This window comes from Podarcis erhardii, assembly GCF_964252035.2.
Source record: "Podarcis erhardii genome assembly, chromosome: 14".
In the NCBI taxonomy this organism is placed as follows: domain Eukaryota; kingdom Metazoa; phylum Chordata; class Lepidosauria; order Squamata; family Lacertidae; genus Podarcis; species Podarcis erhardii.
Genome location: NC_138503.1, coordinates 14,243,933 through 14,258,377, shown reverse-complemented (window position 1 = coordinate 14,258,377; position 14,445 = coordinate 14,243,933). Strand labels below are relative to the sequence as shown.

The 14,445-nt window shown below is 43.3% G+C and overlaps 1 protein-coding gene across 4 annotated transcripts in view; it reads right to left on the bottom strand.

Annotated features, from left to right (window-relative positions):
* The window catches only part of GALK2 (galactokinase 2), an 81,176-nt gene extending 67,061 nt beyond the window's left edge, over positions 1 to 14,115 (bottom strand). The window contains exons 1-4 of one of the 4 annotated variants that reach the window (XR_014150854.1): positions 9,749 to 10,147; positions 7,336 to 7,424; positions 5,729 to 5,852; positions 446 to 536 (exon numbers count right to left, since the gene is read on the bottom strand). Coding sequence is in view for 3 of the 4 variants with exons in the window: in XM_081839108.1 (XP_081695234.1) it covers positions 446 to 536; positions 5,729 to 5,852; positions 7,336 to 7,424; positions 9,749 to 9,801 (357 nt within the window). In the remaining variant the exon portion in view is untranslated. Of the gene's footprint in view, positions 1 to 445; positions 537 to 5,728; positions 5,853 to 7,335; positions 7,425 to 9,748; positions 10,148 to 14,034 lie in introns of those variants that run through there. The other 3 variants (XM_081839107.1, XM_081839108.1, XM_081839106.1) reach the window with 3 other exon arrangements.
* Between the last annotated feature and the right edge of the window lie 330 nt (positions 14,116 to 14,445).

The following is a 14,445-nucleotide window of genomic DNA, read 5'->3' as shown; positions in this document are numbered from 1 at the left end:
GGGTATTACTGCAAGTAATATGGTTATTAGCCCCCATTCCCCAACTCTGCCCACCTGTAATTTCACTAATTTCAGTGGGTTAACCCAGGATTTCCAGGTTACAATGTGGAGTTAAAATTAGAGAAATATTGATCATATTCCTATGTCACACTTTTATTAATCTACTCTACTCTTGGAGCTCTGAAAAAATCTTTCAAAAACTCACAGCAAGGAGAAACATTTTAATGCCTGAAAACGTGAAACAAGAGACCATAAATTCTGAAAGAGTTTTGTAGCCATGGTGCTTTATCGGTGTAAATAAATCTAACTATAATGCATTTTAAATGATTTAATTAATACTTTGTTGTATTGTGTTATTTTTTTTTTTAAAAAAAACACTTTAAATGATGCACATACCCAAAAAACACACAACTTACTACAATGATGCATACTGAATTTGTTTTACCTCAATTCCTTTGACTCCACACAGAAAGTAGTTGTGCCACAAAGGTTCCGTTTGATTAATTTGAATGTTGTTGGCATTTGTAGTAAAATCCCTGGAAAATATAAACATACGGGAAAAACATTAAAAGTCCATCAACGTAGGTTTAGTGCTTTTAAAAATATAAACGACCTGCTGCTGCCATCTGCTGGCTAAGGAGCGACACATTCTTTTCTTTTCTTTTTGCCAAAGGTTTTGCCAAGGGCCTGTCAAACATTATTTCTTCATCTCGCCCCACTCTGCCTCTCAAGATGCTGGCCAGAGAGAGATGGGGAGCAGGCCACAGGTTTGTGCCAGCTCACTTTCTAACACCCTCCCTGCTCTCGGTACCAGGTGGAGTGGTAAGCATGCCTAATCTGCATTCATGTTCATCACATGGACTCCCAATTTGGGGTGCCCCACACCATGTATAAGGGATGCGGGTAGCAATGTGGGGTTAAACCACAGAGCCTAGGACTTGCCGATCAGAAGGTCGGCGGTTCGAATCCCCGCAACGGCGTGAGCTCCCGTTGCTTGGTCCCTGCTCCTGCCAACCTAGCAGTTCGAAAGCACATCAAAGGGCAAGTAGATAAATAGGTACTGCTCCAGCGGGAAGGTAAACAGCGTTTCCGTTGGCTGCTCTGGTTTCACCAGAAGCGGCTTAGTCATGCTGGCCACATGACCCAGAAGCTGTACGCTGGCTCCCTCGGCCAATAAAGCGAGATGAGCGCCGCAACCTGAGTCGGTCACGACTGGACCTAATGGTCAGGGGTCCCTTTACCTTTACCTTACACCATGTACTCTGAGGGACAGAGGGCAACTCCAGATTGTCTCTGTTTTGTGGAATATTATTTTGTTGAAAACATATAGTTTTGCTCAACCGAACTGCCCTAGTGTGGTGATGGAGACCCTCAGGCCCAGAGGCCAAATGCAGCTCTCTAGGTCGGTCGGTCAGTCTGGAGTCTGCTTGGCCAACACACTTTCCTGAGCAACACCCAGTGGTGACTAGTGCCCACTAGGGCTGGTAGGGCAGAGAGCAGAGAGCCTGGCCATTGGGGGAGTCAGAGCCAATGAAAGGAAGAGCCAACTAATCCTGGCTTTGACCCCCATCCTCTTTCCTACTGAGTTCTACAAGGGCAGGCATAGGCAAACTCCGGCCCTCCAGAGGTTTGGGACTACAATTCCCATCATCCCTGACCACTGGTCCTGTTAGCTAGGGATGATGGGAATTGTAGCCCCAGACATCTGGAGGGCCGGAGTTTGCCTATGCCTGTACAAGGGCTAATGAAGAGAATGCTGGCAGGCTGTTCCAACCCTAGGACTGGTTTTAGCTAAGGTTAAGGTAGACTGAGGGGGGGGGTGACTGAGAGAGGGGCAATGCCCCAGTAACGGAATATACCAGCCCTGCTTTGCATCCACCTGTTCTCGCCTGGCTGTAGTGTGCCCTAGAATAGGCATAGGCAAACTCGGCCCTCCAGATGTTTTGGGACTACAACTCCCATCATCCCTGACCACTGGTCCTGTTAGCTAGGGATGATGGGAGTTGTAGTCCCAAAACATCTGGAGGGCCGAGTTTGGGGATGCCTGTCCTAGAACTCTGATCATGCTTCTTGGTTGCCTGAATTGAGGGTTGAGGGGTATGCCACCAAGGGACAGCTGGCCCCTGGAAGGTTCTCCAAAAAAGGATGTGGCCCTTGGGCTGAAAAACCAATCCACTTTTTAAAAAGGATTGGGTTCTGTGGTTTGGAAAGTGTCGGTGAAATGCACTGAAAAGCGTGGGACAAAGGAATGCTTAACGAGAAGATGCAGAACAGCGCACAAGCATATCAGGATGAATGCTCACTGTTGTATAACCTTCCCGCAAACAAATGCTCTGTAGGGACTGGACATGGTACAATAATAATAATAATAATAATAATAAATTTTTATCTATACCCCGCCCTCCCCAGCCAAGACCGGGCTCAGGGGAGCTAACAACCAATAATAAAAACAAGTTGATTAAAATACAATTTAAAAGATTAAGATACAACATTAAAACATTAGGGTGCAATCTCTTCACAGGAGGAGAAAGGAAAAAGAAAGAGGGGGAGGGAATCAAACTGATTCCAAGCCAAAGGCCAGGTGGAACAACTCTGTCTTACAGGCCCTGCAGAAAGAAATCAGATCCCGCAGGGCCCTGGTCTCATGAAACAGAGCATTCCACCAGGCCGGAGCCAATGTTGAGAAGGCCCTGGCTCTGGTTGAGGCTAATCTAACTTCCTTAGGGCCTGGGACCTCTAGGGTGTTGCTATATATGGACCTTAAGGTCCTCCGCGGGGCATACCAGGAGAGGTGGTCCTGTAGGTACAAGGGTCCTAGGCCGTGAAGGGCTTTAAAGGACTTTAAAATAACTATTCTAGGTAGGAAAAAAGAACACCCAGGCAGACCCTAAGGTCTATTTTACAAACCAGACTTGTTTCCATGTTTTCTTAAAATTCATCAGGCAATTCAGATGAATAATACCACAAAAAGGAGAAGTTACTGTTGGTAGAAATCACTCTTTGTGCTACAAGTTCGTATTGTTTGCCGGAGAAAATAAATATGCAGTCTGCTGCTTCCCCTTTTCTCTCCTCCCTCCAAATAAACAGGGATCCTGTTTCCTCTGTGCATGCCTTTCTTTTAAAAGCTCAAAAACCAAACAATAAACAAAACAGGGATAATTATATGGTATCGCTGGCTGCCCCACGGAATTAAATGTTACAAGTTGGGTGTGCAGACCACTGAAATTATTTGCAGCCTTTTCAAACCAAAAGACTGAAAGAAATGTTGGCATCTATGCTGGCACATGATATTCAGATATCCATCCTCACAAGACAGCCAGGCACAATGCAATATAACTGTGACAAATGAGTAAATGGGGAAACTCTTTGCAAAGAACAGAAAATTGACACTTCCATTCTATCCTGGAAATTATCAACACAATAATCTTATTATGGAGTTGTCTGAGGCAACTTTTCTGCAATTCAGGTGCGGAGAATTTTAAAATCCAGTGTTATGAATAAAGACTCCATTCTTATTTTTAGAATAATAATTTGACTTGTACAGACAATCAAAATAGCCCAAGAGGAGATCTCACTTAGGTGTAGTTTGGTCCTCTGTACTGTATTATGCTGTAACACAAGGGTTGGGAACCTCCAGCCCATGAGCCAAATTTGGCCCACGAGGCAGTTTTCCTCAAACTACATCCCCTGCCAAGCATTTAGGAACACTTAAGACATAAGGTGCTTCCGTTTCAAGAGAAAGGTGTGCATGTTCTGCTACATACAAGGAAAACACAAATCACTCTGCAAGAAAGTATTAGAGAATTCCAAATAATTTGCTCATATACGTACAAACACAGAATTTGGCAGATCTAGCTGAAAGGCACCACATGGATATCTGCACTGATCATTACAATGCATCCCTAATTATTATTATTGTATAATTGTGTAATTATTGTATAATCTTAGTCTTTCACTGCCAGCAGCTGTGGTTAGGGTGGTGTTTAGGAGGTACAGTGGAACTTCGGGTTAAGAACTTAATTCGTTCCGGAGGTCCGTTCTTAACCTGAAACTGTTCTTAACCTGAAGCACCACTTTAGCTAACGGGGCATCCCGCTGCCGCCGCGCCGCCGCCACACAATTTCTGTTCTCATCCTGAAGCAAAGTTCTTAACCCGAGGTACTATTTCTGGGTTAGTGGAGTCTGTAACCTGAAGCGTCTGTAACCTGAAGCATTTGTAACCCGAGGTACCACTGTATATAAGACCTCACTCTGGTGTTGCTAGAAACACCAGAGTTCTCTGGCTCCCAGTTCCTGGATCAAGTTTTATAGACTTGCAGAATTATACCTATATCACTTCCCTGTGATATTGACCTTGGCCTAGTCTTTGTATTATACATTTAAAGCAATATTATCCTACTTTAAACAGTCATAGCTTCCCCTAAAGAGAGTGTACTTTTGTTAAGGGTGCCAAAAGTTGTTAGGAGACATGATCATTTAGAGTAGTATGATACTGTTTTAAACGTACAGTACAGATGTCCCTGTGTCATAGAATCATAGAGTTATAGAGTTGGAAGGGAGCATGAAGATCATTCATTCCCCTGCAATCATTTGCCCAACGTGGGGCTCAAACCCACAACCCTGAGATTAAGAGACCCATGCTCTACCGACTGAGCTATCCACAGGGCTAATCTGATCCTCTATTCTTGACCTTGGTTTGTTTGGACTGTGCTGCATCTGTAATCCAGTCCTCATTGGTGAGCACTTTGCTGATGTCCAATCTCCTGTAACTTGGACACTTGCTCCCAGAATAGCCCTTCTACCTTGCCATGAAATATTTGCTTGTCCAAATTTGCTTCTTTTTCTGTTCCTTTCCCATCCCATTTTTCTTTATATTGTGTCTATCAGAATGCAAGCTTGAAGGCATTGGGTATCTTGCTTTTTTTTTTTTTTTTGAAAAGTTTTTATTATTAAAATAATTCGGCATTAATACACACATATTACGAATATACAAGCATACATTTTATACAATCCTTAAAAATGTTCAAACATACCTACACTCAATCCCACAGATAATTCCTTTTCCCATCACCATCCACCACCCCTCACCCAACCTTTGTGTTAGACTTCCAATCTACTCAATTGCAATTTCTTTCCACTTCTATTACTTTCTTTCACACACCTTTAACCTAATATCACGCTTCTTTTTCTGTTACACATTGTTATCCATCTTATTTAGTATTTCAGTATTTATAACGGAACTTGTTTATTCTAACAGGAGTTCCGATTTTTCAATATGGTTTTGCAAGTATCCTTTAAACACCTTCCAGTCCCTGTCTATCTTCTCTTTTGAGATCCTTCCAATTTCTCCCATTGTTTTGGATATATTGTAATACTCCAATAATTTGGCAAGCCACTCTGTTTTTGTCGGTATAATACCACTTTTCCAATTTTTCGCAATCAATAGCCTTGCGGCTACTGTTGCGTATAAATATAATATCTTGTCCTCTTCCTTTAGACTTCCTGGTACTATTCTCAATAGAAAACCTTCTGGTGTTTTCCTAAATGAATATCTGAACATTTTTTTCATTTCGTTATATATTGTTTCCCAAAATTGTTTGATGTTTAAACAATTCCACCATATATGCATCATAGTACCTTTTCTTGCTTTTTAATCATTGTACAGTGCCTAGGAAACTTTAGGTATAATCGTAACAGCAACAATAATTGAAATAACAAGAACACTTACGAGTACAAAGGGTTTGTATTGGCCAGATGGATAGCTGGAGTGTTTAGAGGTTCAGCAGCTATAAGTATATCTTGCTCTATGGCCATTGGGAGCACAGCATATCCACAATAATCTATATGTTCACCTACCAAACAAAAAAGAATATTAACAACGTTTTAAAATAGTCTGGGACGCATCAGCAACAGCAGAATAATCCCTTTTAAAAGAAGGATAGTTTTTACACAAGCCAGAGAAATTCTATCAAATATACTGGGGTATATAATTTATATACTGGTCCAGATCAGATGTAATGGGAAACAATTATTTTCTATTATGACACTAACAAACTGCACACAGAGTCTTCTCACACAGTCTCCCCCTCCCCACTCCTCATGCACACAAAGAAATCAGAAATGTATGTTTCTGATGTTCAAAAAACAGTAGTTCACCATGACACCCTAACTGAGGAAACAGTGGTTGTTTAAACTACAATTAGTGAAAACAAGCCAAAATCAGATGAAAAAAGAAACGTTCTCAATGCATCTCAGTGGCAGAGCACATACTGTATTTTTCGCTCCATAGAACGCACCTTGTTTTAGAGGGGGAGAACAAGGAAAAAAAATCTCCCCCTCTCTGCCCATCGCCCCTTCAGCGAAGCAGCAGGAGAAACGGAGCCCCTTCCATTTCTCCTCCCGCTTGGCTGAAGGGGTGCTGCACAGCTCTCACTCTCTGCTGAAGCCAGGAGAGTCTTGCTCTCCTGGCTTCAGCGAAAGGAACCTGAAGCTTGCGGAGCACAGCGGGAACTCGCGCTGCGCTCCAAAGGCTTCAGGCGGCTATCCTTCTCACTCTCCAGGCTTCAGCAAAAGCAACACGAAGCCTCCGGAGGCTTCGTGTTGCTATTGCTGAAGCCAAGGAGCCTGCATTCGCTCCATAGGACGCACACACATTTCCCCTTAAATTTTGGCGGGGGGAAAGTGTGTCCTATGGAGCGAAAAATACGGTAGTTTATCTCCATTTAAAGCAGGACAGGTGACTTTGTGGCCCTTAAGATATTATTGGACTCTAGTGAGCATGGAAAATGGTCAAAGATGATGGGAATGGGAGTGCCACAGGTTCCTCAGACCAATATAATAATGCATAATAGGTAGCAGGACTGGGAAAGACCTCGGCCTGTAATCTTTGAGAACTGAGGCCAGTATGAGGAAGTTTCATCTTTTCATATATTACATCAAGAGGCTGTGATCCAGTGACATAGCCCATGCTTTGCAATGCAGAAGGTCCCAGATTCTGTCTCTGGTACCAAAAGGGCTTGGATTAGGACTGGGAAGGGTCCCAATCTGGTGGGCTTGACAGCTGCTGCAAGTCAGAGTAGACAACACTGGGCTATCTGAGGAAAAAGGTAAACCTGTACAGATTAGTTTCAAAAACGAAGGCACAAAATTGCTGAGCATCCTGCACCTCTGGCAAGTTCCATCTTTAGATGTAACAGTGTGGAAATTGCAAAAGCAGAGGAAATAAGATGTGGTACCTGAAAGCATGCTTCTATGCATGTGCTTCCACGTATGTACACATGAGTTTATGCATATTAGCCACTGAATTCATATTAACCCCAGTATGTATTCTTTTACCTATTAAGTTGACTCGCCCTGGTGCCCGAGCATAAAACTTGGGAGTTGATTTAAATTTAGAGATGAACATCTTCTTCAGCTTCAGCAATCTGGAAAATCAGGTTGGCACATTGAAGATTAATTTTGCTTTGGTTTTATTTGTTGTGTTGTTTTGATTTTAACTGTGATCTTGTGCACCGCACAGGTATGTATTACAATGCAGTATATCAATTGAATGAGTAACAAAGATGTAGCACCTTTAGAGAACCAACATAAATTCAAGGAATAACATCCAACAGGTATCCAAGGCTAGCTTAACATGAAGGGGCAGCAGTTTTTGTACACTGATGAAGTTTTACCCATTTATGCATAACAGGGTTTTCATTTCTGTTAATTATCAAGAGGGAATGTATATGTCAGGGGGGAAGCAGCCTCCCCCCAACCTGGTGCCCTCCAGATGTTTCAGAAAATTTCTCATCATCCCTGGCTGGAGCCAATGGGAGTTATATCCCACAACATCTGGAAAGAACCACGTCATAGGAGGCTGTAGGTAAAGGTAAAGAAACCCCTGACCATTAGGTCCAGTCGTGGCCGACTCTGGGGTTGCGGCACTCATCTCGCTTTATTGGCTGAGGGAGCCGGCATAGAGCTTCTGGGTCATGTGGCTAGCATGACTAAGCCACTTCTGGCGAACCAGAGCAGCGCACGGAAACGGCGTTTACCTTCCTGCCGGAGCGGTACCTATTTATCTACTTGCGCTTTGACGTGCTTTCCCCGCGATGGGGTGAGCTCCCGTTGCTCGGTCCCTGCTCCTGCCAACCTAGCAGTTCGAAAACACGTCAAAGTGCAAGTAGATAAATAGGTACCGCTTCGGTGGGAAGGTAAACGGCATTTCCGTGTGCTGCTCTGGTTCACCAGAAGCGGCTTAGTCATGCTGGCCACATGACTCGGAAGCTGTACGCCAGCTCCCTCAGCCAATAAAGCGAGATGAGCGCCACAACCCCAGAGTCGGCCACGACTGGACCTAATGGTCAGGGGTCCCTTTACCTTTACTTTATCTAGTTTAGCACTGTCTGCACTGACTGGCAGTAGCTCTCAAGAAATTCAGACAGCTGTGTTTCCCAGCCCTACAGAGAAATGTCAGGGACTGAAGCCGAGGCCAGCATGTGTTCTTCCGCTGAGCCATGGGTGTAGCCAAGGGGGAACGGGGAGCAGCTGACCCCCTAAATCAATCAAAATCAATACAAATCTGAGGTTCTGCCCCCCTACCGAAAGCCTGTCCCCCCCCAACAAAAATCCTGGCTACATCCATGCACTGAGCAATGACCTTTTTGCTATTTTCTCAGTCCAACCTACTTGTTGTTGTGAGGAACAAGAAGGGGAAGACTCATGTAAGCCACCTTTTGCTCCATGGAAGAAAGGTAGCATGCAAACCCAATAAATAAAAATACTGGAATACAGGGACATGTTGTATTGGTTGCAGGGGGAAGTGTTATGGACTCCAATCCTACGTACATTTACCTTGGAATAAACACCATCAAACAAATGGGACTGATTTCCAAGTAAACATACACAGCACCAGTGATTATTTTTTTCTAAAAAAAAATGTTGAGGGGGTACTCTCATTTTCCTACTCATATTGAAATACTGCCCCTCAATGAGGCCAAACTTAGATTAGATTCACAAAATGACTAGGGGTATGTGTACCCCCGGGACACGGGTGGCACTGTGAGTTAAACCACAGAGCCTAGGACTTGCTGATCAGAAGGTCAGAAGGTCGGCGGTTCGAATTCCCGCGACGGGGTGAGCTCCTGTTGCTCGGTCCCTGCTCCTGCCAACCTAGCAGTTCGAAAGCACGCCAAAGTGCAATTAGATAAATAGGCGTTTCCGTGTGCTTCTCTGGTTCGCCAGAAGCGACTTAGTCATGCTGGTCACATGACCCGGAAGCTGTAGCCTGGCTCCCTCGGCCAATAAAGCGAGATGAGCGCCGCAGCCCCAGAGTCGGTCATGACTGGACCTAATGGTCAGGGTTCCCTTTACCTTTACCTTATGTGTACCCCCAGGAAAATGGCACTGCGCAGCATATATACATATATATATATATGGGGTGTATGAATGAGAATGACAAAAAATAATGAATCCCCCAGGTTCATGTTAAACGTGTGTCCCAGGTCTGAAAACATGGATCTGGAACATAACCTTAACAGTGCTGAAGGTTGAAGGTGGGGCATTCAACAGGATGGGCGTTTGGAAACACAATTTCTTAAACATCCTTTTTGTCTAAAGCATAAATATCTTGGTTTTGTATTTTTTAAAAATCCCGTCGTGATGTTCCTTGCTGTATGGCAGCGACTCCTGCTTATTGCTGGATAGGGTAAACAAAAAAAACCGATGAAAGATCTGGAGATCGGCTGTAGGAAAGACAATCACGCACCTGGGTTCCTCTGCCAGCTGGATCGAGAGGGTGGGAGGGAGATTCGCGGCCATGGTTTGCTCCTTGCGAGTTGGCGCGCACCAGGGCAAAGGAAAGCGGCTGGAGGTTTTCTCTTTTCTAGCTACTTTGCAAAGCCCAAAGGCTCAGATCCTGGAGTACGTAAGCTGCTTCCTTCCGGCATTACGGGGGCGGAGGAGGGGAGAGAGAAATCAGCTGCAAACGTCCAGCCGCGGCTGCATTTCCTCTTTGTATTCCCCGCCCAGGTCCACCGTATAGGCAGCGCTTGTGCAAACAACTCGCTTGAGCAAATAAAAACTCAGCAAGTTATGATCCTCTTGCAGCCAGATTTAGTACGTTATCCTAGCTCAACCAGGCGAGGGAGGAGGAGGAATCTAGTTGCTGGATCTCTGGCGCCTCCCCTATCGGGAAGACTTGTCTATAAGCACCCACGTGCGCCACTTATGGAAATAAGGACTTCCCTTAACTTCAAATAGGGTTTATTCACACGGGGGATGGCGGGGAGGCAATCAGCAATACAATCCTGTACAGTATAAGCTTACTTTGAAGTAAATGTCACTGTCTCAACGCATGATGTGTGGAATTCAGTGTCACAAGATGTGGCAATGGCTTTCAACAAATGTATTCATACTTAAAATATTTAAAATCGCAGTGAATGTGTATGGTATAGTTTACCGAGACAATTTCTAGATACGTGTGTGTATATATATATTGTTTCATATATATATATATATATATATATATATATATATATATATATATATATTGTTTCATAATTTGTATTCATGTTTGCATCGTCATACTCTTCATTTTTTAAAGAAGTTTTAAAACTTAGAAGTTTTAATTGTATTGGTTTATTACTGATGTGTTTGTTGCTCTGGACTCCTTTAGAGGGTGGGCAGGGTATAAATTTAATAAATAAAGAAATCTAAAATCATAGCTTGTTCTATGTTTATAGTCCATATATAGCGGAAAATTATCAACTGTTTCTAATCTGCCTTCTGTGATAGGAATTTTATGGTCTTAGATATATGGTAATGTTCATAACCGCACATACATAGATCAGCACAGGTAGACCAGCCTGGAACCATTTTGATTCCTAAACTGACCAAATGTTTTCTCTGCAAGGTCAAACTGGAAAAGTCTCCCCATTGTCTCTTTACTCACAAATCCTGTCTTAAGGACACATTTAAGATATGAATAGGGTGTGAGCCTGTGACCTGGCCCAGGAACTAAGTATTTTACCACTACAAAAGAATGGCCAGGCTCCCAAGGCAATCCAATCAAGTAACCTGCCAGACAGGAGATAATCAGCGACAGGAGAAAAACAACAAGCAAATGTTCTGTTTTAGACAGCTTTTTTTTCTGTGAAGGTGTGATGAATCTGGGGGGTGGTCTTAGGTTACACCCCTCACGTGATGTATGTATGATGTTTCTGGGGGGTGGTCTTGATCTACAGGATGGGAATTTCAAAAGTCTTTATAAGCCCTTGCACAGCATTTTTCTGGGTCCTCCTCCTTTCCTGTGTGTGAGGGGAGCACCCTGTTGCAATAGATCAATAAAGATCAAGCTTACTAGCTGCTTTGCTTCTCAGTATTCTCTGGTTGGCCTCTGTTATTTTCTCCTACCAATAGGGAACCTGTGTAAGGACTCTATATGGGCTCTTGGATACCCCATAAGGGGAAAGGGCATATTTTTATTTACAACACTTCTCTAAATCTCATATGTTAATTTTAGACTACTAATGATATCTCAACATTTATGATAACCACTAATTTAGGTGGCATTAAAAAGGGATTAAAAATGGGACGCGGGTGGTGCTGTGGGTTAAACCACAGAGCCTAGGACTTGCCGACCAAAAGGTCGGTGGTTCGAATCCCCGCAACGGGGTGAGCTCCTGTTGCTTGGTCCCTGCTCCTGGACTGGACCTAATGGTCAGGGGTCCCTTTACCATTACCTAAAAGGGGATTAGAAAATGAACGGACAACAAGTTTATGGCAAGGGCCATAGCTCAGTGGTAGAGCCATCTGTCCCAGGTTCAGTCCCCAGCATTTCCAGGTAGGACACTTAATGTCTCCGGCCTGAAATTCTGGAGAGCTGCTGCCAGTCAGAGTGGACAATACTGAGCTAGATGGACCAATTGCTTGATTCAGTATAAGACAGCTTCCTGTGTTCCTAGTCATGATAGCTGAACGAAACTGCCAGCATCAGAAACAGTCTGCCACTTTAGATTAGTTGCTAGGGAGTAACAGCAGAAAAGTGATATAAACTTCAAGGTTTGCTAATGAGTTTTCCAGAGAAATCTGTTGGGCCACCCGGGAAGTGGACAATGTGGATCTTTTGACTGATCCAGCAAGGCTCTTAGTAGAACTTCCTTCCAATTACAGATAGGTAGCCGTGTTGGTCTGCCATAGTCAAAACAAAAAATTCCTTCCAGTAGCACCTTAAAGACCAACTAAGTTAGTTCTAGGTTTCAGTGTATCTGAAGAAGTGTGCATGCACACGAAAGCTCATACCTAGAACTAACTTAGTTGGTCTTTAAGGTGCTACTGGAAGGAATTTTTTGTTTTTACTTCCAATTAAGCATTTTAGAATCACATCTTAAAACTGCTTGAGATGGCCTGATGTACTCTAACATCAAAAGATGTTGACATTTTAAAATCAGTAGAAATAATTCCAACGAGGACCAGGCTGAAACAGTATAAGCATAGGGTACCTGTTCAGATCTTCATTTGTCATGCTTTGACCAAACACATACCAAAGATGATTTGTAAAAAAACGGGAAGCAAAATGGTTCCAAGGAGCTTCAGTATCTAAAAGCATCTATTCAAAAGCAGCACTGTCCTTAAGACATATTTTGATGCAGTGCATCGATTCCAAACCTTTCGTAAGGGTAATGAAAAAGTTTTTCATGTTCAAGATGTGTAATCCTTAAAGCTGTGTGCCATTGTCCTCACATAGACTGGGAGTAAATAACCAGTAAGAATATGTGGCCCTGCTGGTAAAGCATAGAAAAAGCAGGATGGGATGGATCAGTAATCTTTGCGGGGGGGAAACCCTGTGTTAAGTGCATGTAGAAGAGCAGGAATAACCTGAAAGGACCCTCTCTCTTGTGTTTATATGAAGCAGTAACTGTCCAAATGCTCTCTTCAGATCCAGTGAAGACTATCATTGATCTACACACATAAAACAAATTCACGCACAGGCATCTTCCAAAAACCCATCCCAAACCCCAAAAAGTCCCATGGCGACCAGCAAATGGAAAAGAGGGGAGATCTCAGCAGACTTTAGGGATGCAAAAATTATCAATCTCTTTTTAAAAGATGATAGAACAGATTGTGGAAATTATCAAGGCATCTCAATAATTTGCAGCCAGCAAAATTTTTGCAAGGATCTTTGCAAACCGTCTCCTAACAATATCCGAGGCTCCCCATCCTGAATCCCAAAATGGTTTTTGACCTTCTACGGGGACAGTGGACATGATTTTCACTGCTCAACAGCTTGAGGAAAAATGCGGAGAGCAAAATCAACCCCTGTATATGGCGTTTATTGACCTGACTAAGGCCTTCAACGCTGTAAATCGTAATGCCCTGTGGGCTGTCCTTCTGAAAATTGGCTGCCCATATAAATTTGTGAGCATCCTTCAGCTCCTCCGTGATAATATGACAGCAACAATCGCAAGTAACAATGCCTCTCAAAGTGAATCATTCACAGTGGGATCAGGTGTTAAACAGAGTTGTGTTATCGCCCCAACTCTATTATTTTCATTGCTATGATCCTACACTTGGTTTAAGGGAAACTACCCACTGGAGTAGAAATCACATATCAAACTGATGGAAAGCTTTTTAACTTGAGTAGGCTGAAAGCAAAGAGTAAGGTTACTGTAACTTCCGTCATAGAGCTTCAGTATGCTGATGACAACAGTGTGCACACTCAGAGGATGACCTCCAAACCATCCCAAATATATTCGCAGAAGCTTACAAAAAGCTTGGCCTATCACTCAATATCCAAAAAACAAAAGTGCTGCACCAACAAGCACAAAACATGCCCTCTGCAGCACCACAAATCCAACTCAATGGTCTAACGTTGGAAAGTGTAGATCACTTCTACTTGGGCAGTTATCTTTCCACAAGGGCTGACATTGATGCCAAAATCCAGCATCCCCTGAGCTCTGTGAGTGCAGCTTTCTCTCGACTGGAGTGCAGAGTGTTTGAGGACATTCACAGGCAAACCAAAATGCTTGCTTACAAAGCTATAGTACTACCAACCTTACTGTATGCTTGTGAAACGTGGATCACTTATAAATGCCACCTCCAACTCCTCGAAAGATTCCATCAATGGTGTCTCCGAATTTTTTTGCACATCACTTGGCAAGACAGGTGAACTAATGCCAGTGTACTGGAAGAAGCAAAGATCACCAGTGTTGAAGCAATCATTCTTCAACATCAACTTCGTTGGACTGGTCATGTTGATCATCGTCTTCCAAAGCAACTACTCTATTCCAAACTTAAAAATGGAAAGCGTAATGCAAGTGGTCAACAAAAGAGGTTTAAAGACTCTTTTAAGGCAAATATTTAAAAAATGTAGTATGAACACTGACAACTGGGAAACACTGGCCTGCGAGCGCTCCAATTGCGCTCCTTTTCCAAAGGTGTCATGGGCTTTAAAGACACTCAAAC